Source organism: Schistocerca americana, chromosome 3 (assembly GCF_021461395.2).
Source record: "Schistocerca americana isolate TAMUIC-IGC-003095 chromosome 3, iqSchAmer2.1, whole genome shotgun sequence".
NCBI lineage: Eukaryota > Metazoa > Arthropoda > Insecta > Orthoptera > Acrididae > Schistocerca > Schistocerca americana.
The window spans coordinates 445,679,649-445,690,761 of NC_060121.1; the positions used below are offsets into that span (position 1 = coordinate 445,679,649).

Below are 11,113 nucleotides of genomic sequence, written 5' to 3' on the forward strand. Positions count from 1 at the left end.
TCGTTGAGCGATGTCGTTATCCTGAAGGAAGTCATTCACAAGATGTGCGCGATGGGGGCACGAATTGTCGTCCACGAAGACGAATGCCTCGGCAATATGCTGCCGATATGGTTGCACTATCGGTCGGAGGATGGCATTCACGTATCCTACAGCCGTTAAGGCACCTTCCATGACCACCAGAGGCGTACGCCAGCCCCACACAGTGCCACCCCAAAACAGCAGGGAACCTCCACCTTGCTGCACTCGCTGGACAGTGTGTCTAAGGCGTTCAGCCTCACCGGGTTGCCTCCAAACACGTCTCCGACGATTGTCTGGTTGAACGCATATGCGACACACATCGGTGAAAAGAACGTGATGCCAATCCTGAGCGGTCCTCTCGGCATGTTGTTGGGCCCATCTGTACGGCACTGCATGATGTGATTGTAAAGATGGACCTCGCCATGGGCGGCGGGAGTGAAGTTGCACATCATACAGCCTATTGCGTATAGCTGGAGTCGTAACACGATGTCCTGTGGCTGCACGAAAGCATATTCGACATGGTGGTGTTGCTGTCAGGGTTCATTCGGGCCATAATCCCTAGGTAGCGGTCATCCACTGCAGCAGTAGCCATTGGGCGGCCTGAGAAAGGCATGTCATCTACAGTTCCTGTCTGTCTGTACCTCTCCATGTCCGAACAACATCGCTTTGATTCACTGAGAGACGCCTGTACACATCCCTTGTTGAGAGCCCTTCCTGGCACAAAGTAACAATGCGGACGCGATCGAACAGCGGTATTGACCATCTAGGCGTGGTTGAACTACAGCCAACACGTGCCGTGTACCTCCTTCCTGGTGGAATGACTGGAACTGATCGGCTGTTGGATGCCCTCCGTCTAATAGGCGCTGCTCATGCATGGTTATTTACATCTTTGGGCGGGTTTAGTGACATCTCTGAACAGTTAAAGGGACTTTGTCTGTGATACAATATTCAGAGGCAACGTCTGTCTTCAGGAGTTCTGGGAACCGGGGTGACGCAAAACTTTTTTTGATGTGTGTAGGACCTGTATAGAAATCTGAATGTTATGGACGAATTATTCATCGTCACTGTCCGTGTTGTAACTTAAGGCCACAATAAATGTGTTTTCTGTGGCACAATCGTTGTTAGGCCACCTTTTACACCAAAGACACAGGACCAATTTTCTGTTTCTTTTAGACTGGTTGTATAGCTTCAAGCAGTAAATAAGAAGACCATTTCCATTCTCTTCACAAGACTGCTGCTAGTTGTAAGAGAAAGGAACAAGAATTGGGAAGAACATTCGTTGAGACGTGAGTGCTTCCTAATAGATGCTTTGGAAAGACCAGTATGTGAGAGGAGATTGAAAAGAAGGAAAAGATACAAGATGATAGACGACATAGTGTAAATTGGAAATTGCGCGGACCTGAAGAGGTTGGTAGAAAAATCTGCCTTTTGGCAGAACACTGATATGAAACACTGATAAACTACGTGATCCAAAGTATCCGGACACCTGAGTGAAGATGACTTACAAGTTCGTGGCGCTCTCCATCGGTAATGCTGGAATTCAATATAGTGTTGGCTCACCCTTAGCCTTGATGACAGCTTCCACTCTCGCAGGATGACAGCTTCCACTCTCGCAGGCATGCGTTCAATCAGGTGCTCAAACGTTTCTTGGGGAATGGCAGCCCATTCTTCACGGAATGCTGCACTGAGGAGAGGTATCTATGTCAGCCTGGCACAAAGTCGGCGTTCCAAAACATCCGGAAGGTGTTCTATAGGATTCAGGTCAGGACTCTGTGTAATCCAGTTCATTACAGAGATGTTATTGCCGAGTAATCACTCCGCCACAGGCCGTGCATTATTAACAGGTGCTCGATCGTGTTGAAAGATATTATCGACGTCGCCGAATTGCTCTTCAATAGTGGGAATCAAGGAGGTGCTTAAAACATCAATGTAGGCCTTAACACTACCGCCTCCAGATGACGTTCACCGGGCATCCGCCATAACCACACCCTGCCACCAGATCGTCACATTGTGTATCGTTATTCGTCACTCAACACAACGTTTTTCCACTGTTCAATCGTCCAATGTTTACTCTCCTTACACCAAGCGAAGCGTCGTTTGGCATTTAACGGCGTGATGTGTGGCTTATGAGCAGCCGCTCGACCATGAAATCCAAGTTTTCTCACCTCCCGCCTAAGTGTCATAGAACTTGCAGTGGATCCCGATGCAGTTTGGAATTCCTGTGTGATGGTCTGGATAGATATCTGCCTATTACACATTACAAACTTCTTCAACTGTCGGCGGTGTCTGTCAGTCAACATACGAGGTCGGCCTGTACGCGTGTCCCTTCAACTTTCCACTTCACTATCAAATCGGAAACAGTGGACCTAGGGATGTTTAGGAGTGTGGAAATCTCGGGTACAGACGTATGATACAAGTGACACCCAATCACCTGACCACGTTCGAAGTCCGTGAGTTCCGCGGAGCGCCTCATTCTGCGCTCTCACGATGTCTAATGACTACTGAGGTCTCTGATATGGAGTACCTGGCAGTAAGTGGCAGCACAATGCACCTAATATGAAAAACATATGACGTTGGGGGTGTCTGTATACTTTTGATCACATAGTGTATATGTTGTCCTTATCAGTTCTTGTTCTCAAAGCATCGTTCTTTCTCTTTGAGATTCATTACCTTCAAATAACTTTCTTATGTATTTCTACCTTTCATTCTGCTGTGCCTTCATTTCTGACTGCGTTACCAACTGCTGTTGCCTTGCGGTTTCCTCGATGGGGGGGGGGGGGGGGGGGTATCAGTTAGGACGCCGCCAACGCAAGACAGTGCGTAAACGTGTCACAACACGTGCGTATATGTGCCCCGTCGCCATGTTTGAATTAGTTTCGAAAGCACAGTAGTAACTTTCAAGGTTTTAAATTATACAAATGTACCTTCTAAAGTAGGATACTCGCCTGCAAACGAACATGTGTTTATCTATTTTCAGTTCTAAAACAGGTGTTCCCTTGGAGCTTCTCTATTTATCTTGCACGAAAACACCAATACGCTCTTCACGGTTCACTCAACTAGTGCCGTGAAGTTTGTGAGAGCCAGCAGCAGATGGCTGTACTGATCTTCCATTCTCGGTAGAACGTTTCCCGAGAAAATAGTGTTCTCCGCAGACGTGCCCCGAGCGCAAAAGTATCCCTGTATCCACTGTGTATGTATGTTCCAACTCGCCTCCTAAACCACTGCATCGATTTCTGCTGCACATGGTACACATATTACTTACTGCCTGGAAAGAACCACTGTGAGAGTAAGAACCAACTACCTTCCATAAGGTTTGAGTTGGGAGGAAAAAACAAACGTAGCTCACGACGCGCCAGTACCGTGAATGTATTAACCCAGTAGTTGAGAATGAGAGCAGTCAGGGACTTAACACTTCATTTCAAACCCTTGTTAAACTATTTTTGGCTGACAGTCCACAAAATGATGAAAGGAAAATGTTTATCGCTTGTTACATTTTCGGTGCTCGTGCAGTAAAATTGCCGCATCGGGCGTGACGTTTTAATTTATTACTTCATTTCCTATCTAGTCTACTCGAAATATTTCGCAGAAAGTAACCATATATACAACTGAATGTATCGGCAAAATAATATCATTGCACGACACATAGTTCAGCATTTGTGACGTCATAAACACTTAGCTGCGTGAAAACAAAACTGCAGGGCGAAATTCGCTAGAAATACAGGTGAAATATGTGTACATGTGAGAAATATGTTAAATATACATGAAATTCATGTGGAATGTGCGGACGTCGGTGCGCCCGAAAGTAAAAACTTCCCACGAAACTCCTGGATAGATTCCAACCAAATATGCACCCCATATTACTTACTGTCTGGAAGGATAAATTGTAGGGTGAGAACCACCAACCGCCCATTGGAGTGGGGATCTATATAAAAGTGTATCTGTGGGGGGGGGGGGGGGGGAGATGAACAGAGAGGGAAAGGAGGAGAATGACAGAGAGCGGGGAGGAGAACAGAGAGGAAGAGCTGGACAGACAGAGGTGAGAGGAGGAGATGGACAGAATTAGGGGGGAGAGGAGATGCACGGAGTGATTTGGGGAGGGGGGGAAGATAACAGAGACAGAGAGGGGTGAGGCGGTAGTGGACAGAGAGAGGGACATGAGGAGATAGACTATTGGAAGACTGGAATAAATACTCAGGTAGTCCTCTATAATGTAGTTTTTCGCGGCCGGTATTGTCTTCACTTAAAACTTCCGGGTTGATAGGCCGTGGTCGATGTATAGAACTCTCCCCTGACGGAGACGAAACGTCAGGGGAGAGTTTTATACATTGACCACGGCATATCAGACAGGACGTTTTAAGTAAAGAGTCTTCTATAATCAGATTGGCAGTTGATGACAAAGAGCTCCTTATAGCAACTCCATCCGTCTGTTCGCAGCACTAATAACTGAATAAGAAGTATGTGAGGGCAACCCTTGTAGAATTAGGTTAGTTAATTCAGCACCAAACTATGCTGAATAAACAGTGCGAATCAGGGGAAAGCGAATGATAAGAGAGACCACATCAATACTGAAATATCAATCATTCAAATGCAGTCCGTCTAAACGACGTAAGTATCCGTGGAGTTCTTAATGTGACGTACACCCCAATATAGTAGTGAAATCAACGGAGAGCGAGGTTTCGGATGACAAAAATATTTACTGTCAGTATGCCTAAGAGGAACGCCTTCTTTGAGTATGTAGAGGGGACAGGGCAATTCGAGTTAAAAACCATTTTTGTCGGGTCAGCACTGACTGCGATACGCTGGATCAGATGGACTCTTATTTTGGCAGTGTTCTATAAATTTCCACACCCTCCTTCACTACAGGAGAGTGTCGAAACCGCGCCCGCGTCCAGAAGGCGCAATTTTCCGTGAACAGCCTGACAACCAAATAAACCTAATTTACACAGTGATTGCCAAAGACACAATATTTCCCGCCCCAGTCAGCAATGCTAGATCAGCGGTTTAGTACAACCACATCTAGAAATGTGTGAGAATTCTGTAAGACATAAACCTTAGATTCCACGTGGAGCCAAGTGTCCCCTAGTTGTGCACTTTTGCGGACGTCTATGCAGCCGAGCAACTGCATTCTTTTGGTAACGTCAGTGCTGCCGAGCAACAATATCGTCTTGGTGAAATATTTCGACAAACTTTTCTACTCGTCACAATCAGCCAGTAAATGTCTAGTCTTGACGCAACGTGTCAACGTGTCCCACAATCCGCCTCAGCAGTTGAGGTTGCCAACTTGCCACCTGTGCGGTGGCGCTCGACTCGAAAGTAATCCTGACAGGGTTGGGGGGGGGGGGGGGGGGGGGGGAGGTGACGTAAATTTCCTGATTAACAGACTTCGTGTCATGTCTACGTTATGAAGTGAGGGCTGTACATGGTGATATGTCCGTCGAACGGTGACGTTAAACCTGTCGGCACTTTTGATGCTATTCGAGAGAAGCAGGCCATGGGCCAACGTCGGGTTTCATCCTCTCCCTCGTCTCATCATCGCACAACAGAAACATGGAACCACTCTAGACACACCCATTACTGTCACCAACTCACCAGATACACACAACTCTAACATTTCGCAACGTACTGTGTGCCAATCTGCACAAAGAAAAATATTGTTTCTCAATTATGCGGCTGAACCTACCTCTTTGAGCCCCTCAGTCAACAATGCTATACGATAATCATTCAGCAAGTTCCACATCCAACATGCCCCTGTTACGTTTGAGAATCACGGGCCAGAAATTTGTGAAAAATATCAAGGCGATACTGTCGCCCGAAAATGATTCCTCGGGAATTTGTCACGTGCCCCGCTTTCCGTGGGATGACTCGATTTTTAGGGGTGTCACGACTCGCCCCGCTTAAGCTTTCCAGTGAACTGAACGGACACTCAAAGTCACCGTAAAAGAGCGATGTTTGGCAGGGAGGAAAACTCCCATGCGCGCTTAGCCTAACTGTTGATTATGCATGTTAAAAGATGATTATTAATATTTAAATACCTTACTGAGTTTTTCTGAAGCGTAACGGGAATTCTTTATTGCTAGCATAATGTTGGAACGTTTGATGAACATAACAGTACCTTTGAATACAGTTGTACCGATATACCAACGTTGTTCACAACCCATTGTAAGGAGATGCTTATACACTGACTGGAAATATGCACTTTTATTTTATGTCCTTTTAGGTCCTTGTCCCGCCGACTTTTTTAAACCACAAGTCGCTAAGCCCTGACTTCCGAAAACTGGATCTAGAAACAGTATTCATCGGTGTAGGTTGTGATGTAATCAAATGCGAAACTTATTCATTATATGAATGCAAGGTTTGTAGAAAACTATACACACTCAAATTTATTGTTTCGTTAGTAATTATTTATATATAACGAGAATTTTTAAAGTTTGGTTAAGGGTATGTGAATTTAAGGCTATCAAGCCTTGCTAAATGTTTATCAGTTCATCTCTTTGACAATGATGTAACCTGTCTGCTTCAAATGTTATCTTTGTACTTTGCCTGTACACACTTGGCAGTGTGTTGAGAAGTGATGGAGGCAAATGCTGTTTGTAATGCGCTAGAAAGTAGACATTGCAGTTGGAACTGATAGCTCAGGGATGCGAATGAAGTCATATTTTGTTATTCCGATGTTTGAAGAGTTAAAATACAAACATGTAAAAGCGCCGCTATATATTTAATTTGTAGTTTGTGGTTCATCACAGTTTCAAAGTGATAGGACCAGTGGATGTTCTTCTTACGAAATATAATTGCAGATGTTATCAAGCCTGTCTAAGAATCCAACTTCAGGACTACCAGCGAAGTAAAAAACTTGTGTTTTATTAAAGTGAATATAACTTCTGCGAAACTCTATTCGGAATAATGACAAACGTCCGCTCCATGGATAAGGTCACTGCATAGACCAGAGTTGCCCAACCCGCAACGCAAAACAAGAATCAGTGCGGCCCAGTGAACATTTATCCCACGGTCGGTAAAAAAAAGAAAAAAAAAAACCACCACATTCCGATTATGTAAAGTTGTGATAAAGTGAAGCACAGTCCTAAGGACGGGATTAAATACGCAGCCATAGATCTGTCGCAAGAATTTTAAAATCGATTTCTGAATTTTCGACAAAATAATCAAAATTTTTGTATTTATGCGATAGCTTTACAAAAAGATCTTCAGGTGTAATGCATAGAGTTGCCATCCAACTAAAATTTGATCGTGTATGTCTGTTGGCCTTTTACAAATTATACCTCCCCAGAGACAAATATCCCTTGCTGCACAGTGATGGGGTAAACACTCAGATGACAAATGTCAAGGGATAGCTATGTGCACATGTACAGATGGCCGTAGTATCGCGTACACAAAGTATAAAATGGCGGTGCAATGACGGAACTGTCATTTGCATTCAGGTGACTCACGTGAAAAGATTTCCAACGTGGTTATGGCTGCGCGACGGATTTTGACGCGGAACAGTAGTTGGAGCTAGATGCAGGAGAGGACACTCCACTTCGGAAATCGTCAGAGAATTCAGTATTCCGAGATCCACAGTGTCAAGAGAGTGGTGAGAATACCAAAATTCAGTCATTACCTCTCACCACGGAAAACGCAGTGACCAACGGCCTTCACTTAATGACCATGGGCAGTGGCGTCTGATGAGAGTTGTCAGTGCTAACAGACAAGCAACACTGCGGGAGAGAACAGCAGAAATCAATCTGGGTCGTACGACGAATGTATCTGTTACGACAGGGGGGGGGGGAGGCGAAATTTGGCGTTAATGGGCTGTGGAAGCAGAGGACCGACGCGAGTGCATTTGCTAAGAGCACGACATCGCATCGCTTCCAGCCAGTGTTTTTTTTTCTAAAAAATGTTTGAGGGTACTCCGACATGGGATATAATGCAGCGAACATTAGTTATAACTGAAGAATGGGATACCACCCGTCTGCTTTTAGCCATGACGTCAACAACATGTCGATCTAAAAAAAAAAAAAAAAAAAAATCGGACTCTTCAGTTGAATTTAATACAGCTCAAATGAAGCAGGCGATACCGAGAAACACACATACAAAAGCGAACGCTTCAGCTTACATCACTTCAAATGAAGCATGCGATTTGAGCGTACGCATATCCGTTTAGCACTACCATCGCCCACTATTAGCGGCCGAGGGCACTACATACTTGTCGAACTGGCTACCAGCGACTCAGTTGTCGAGAACGGTTGCCGCAGCTTCGAAATGCTTGAAACAGTCAATGACATCGATTATCCCAACAAAAACTGCACTGGTATTGTTCGTATTGCAATTACCAACACGAAAAACTGAAATAAAAAATTTACATCCGTGAAATAAATTTTTGGCACACTTCCAAGTTCTCAGCATCGTAAAAAAATTACTTTGTCGACGAAAAAGTTTAGGGGTACGCATCCCCCAGCGTTCCCCCAGAAAAACAGCACTGCTTCCAGCGCCTCTTCTGGGCTTGTGACCATATGGTTCGCGTCCTAGACGACTGGAAAACCATGGCCTGGCCAGATGAGTTCCGATTTCAGTTGATAAGAACTAATGGAAGGTTTCGAGTATGGCGCTGACCCCACGGAGCCTCGGACGCAGGATGTCAACAAGGTATTGTGCAAGCTAGTTATGGCTCCATCATGTTGTGGGCTGTGTTAACATGGAATGTGTAGTGTTGGCAGAAGAGCCAACACCGTGTTACTAGAGGAGGCCGAAATGCACGCGTTTAGCTCACGCAGGCTGGCGTGAGGAGGGAAGAACTATACTGACGTGAGGTCTGGAACATGACAAGGAATGAGAATTCAGAAAACGAACGTAATTAGTTTCATACATAACTTTAATCCATTAGTGATGAACGTCGCTCTTGACGGTACATGATTCACAATATTATCTGTTCAGATTATAGTAACTGAATATGGCGCCTTGCTAGGTCGTAGCAAATGACATAGCTGAAGGCTATGCTAAACTGTCAATTCTGCAAATGAGAGCGTATGTAGACAGTGAACCATCGCTAGCAAAGTCGGCTGTACAACTGGGGCGAGTGCTAGGGAGTCTCTCTAGACTAGACCTGCCGTGTGGCGGCGCTCGGTCTGCAATCACTGATAGTGGTGACACGCGGGTCCGACGTATACTAACGGAAAGCGGCCGATTTAAAGGCTACCACCTAGGAACTGTGGTGTCTGGCGGTGACACCACAGAATGGACTGGGTTACCTGGTTCAACTGAACCAATTATCCACTGGAATGAATGCTGCTTGAAGATCATTTGCCGGCCGGTGTGGCCGAACAGTTCTAGGCGCTTCAGTCTGGAACCGCGCGACCACTACGGCCGAAGGTTCGAATCCTGCCTCGGGCATGGATGTGTGTGATGTCCGTAGGTTAGTTAGGTTTAAGTAGTTCTAGGGGACTGATGACCTCAGATGTTGAGTCCCATAGTGCTCAGAGCCATTTGAACCAGCCAAGACCATTTGCAGCCATTCATGGACTACGTGTCCCCAAATAAACGATGTCATTCACGGACCGGAGTTGTTTACGATTGGTTTAAAAAACGTTCTGGACAATTCGAGCGAATGAACTGGCCACCCAGATCACCCAAGATGAATCCCATCGCACATTTATGGGACATAATTGGCAGCTCAGTTCATGCACAAAATCCTGCACCCTCGACACTTTCTCAATTACGGACGGCTATCGAGGCAGCACGGTCAGTATTTCTGCATTGGACTTCCAACGACTTGAGTCCATGCCAAGTAGAGGTGCTGTACTACGCCAAGCAAAAGGAGGTCCGACACGATATTAGGAGGTATCCCGTGACTTTTGTAATCCGAGTGTATTACGTACTTCGTGCTCCGTTCTAATCATCGGGTGAGGATCTGAATCCCGTTCGCAATGTCTTCCCACAGCATCGTCTCGTCCTGTGTTGCAACTGAAGGCTCAAGGAGGTGTCCTCGGCGGAGACCCACCTGGCAGAACGGCGGAAGGCGAAGAGACGCAGCAGCAGAGGCAGGCGGTCGCGGCCGCGAGCGCGAGGACGGGCGCCGGCAGCAGGCGCATCCTGCGCGGCGCGACGCTGTGGGGAGCGCCCTCTGAGCTGAGCCGTGCTGCCCTGGCAGGCCGCTGGACTTGACTGCGGCCGCCGCGTGCCGCGCCGGGCCGCCGCGCTTATCGCGCCTGCGCACTGGGCGAAACCTTATCTCGCGCGCCCGCCGCGGCCGGCTCCTTCGGCTGATACGCACTTCTCGAAACCGATGCGCGGCGCTGGCAGATAAAGCACCCGCGCGCTCGCACGTGGGGCCGGATGTCGCCGCCGACCAACCTTCAGCTCTGCAACAGAAACAAAGATACGGTGGGCGTTCCCAGAAAGGTCCCTGAATAACAGTGGATGGCGTTCAAGTGTAACTTCGACGCTGACGGCAGCGGACCGATTTTACACACGTATCCGAGGAGGAATGGTCAACATTCGGGGATATGACAGGAACGAACACGCGAAGCAAAACAGTCTAGTAATCGTGAGCTCTAAAATGCATACCTTCAAGGGTTCAGCTTCCTCAGTCAGCCTATACAATAAGATATTTTTACGATTTTTTTATAGATCATAACTAAGCAGTCGACACAAATCTTTTGCACAATATTTATTGATTCTTGGACAATATTTTCAGATTTTTTAAAGAAATTCAATCATTAAGGACCTCCCTCCCAACCATTCGTGAAGTTAAATTTGCTCTGCCCAAAATGAAGTGTGTCAATGAAGCGAGCACTACAGTCTGCAAATCTTGTCTGAAATCAAACAACAAACAATTTTCTTAATATACAGGGTGTACATTAAGTCCGGGAACACTTTCAATGATTTGGTGCACAAGAAACAGACACTGTACAGATATCATACATACGTCATTTTGAAGAGAAACCCCGAAAGTTTTTTTCTTTTTTTTTCTTTTTTCATGTATACCACCACAGCGTCGTTTGCTAATTTGCCGATAGCGCTAGTCGCAAACATGGCCAGTTCAGGTGCGGTGCGAGCTTTCTGTGTGTTGGTTCAAAAATGGCTCTGAGCACTATGGGACTTAACA

The 11,113-nt window shown here is 46.2% G+C and overlaps 1 protein-coding gene across 4 annotated transcripts in view; it reads right to left on the bottom strand.

Moving 5' to 3' along the window:
• The window catches only part of LOC124605623, a 134,428-nt gene extending 124,268 nt beyond the window's left edge, over positions 1-10,160 (bottom strand). For all 4 annotated transcript variants that reach the window (XM_047137435.1, XM_047137434.1, XM_047137437.1 and 1 more), the window contains exon 1: positions 10,007-10,160. In XM_047137435.1, the coding sequence (XP_046993391.1) occupies positions 10,007-10,097 (91 nt within the window). In that variant the 5' untranslated portion in view covers positions 10,098-10,160. The remainder of the gene's footprint in view (positions 1-10,006) is intronic.
• Positions 10,161-11,113: the final 953 nt, after the last annotated feature.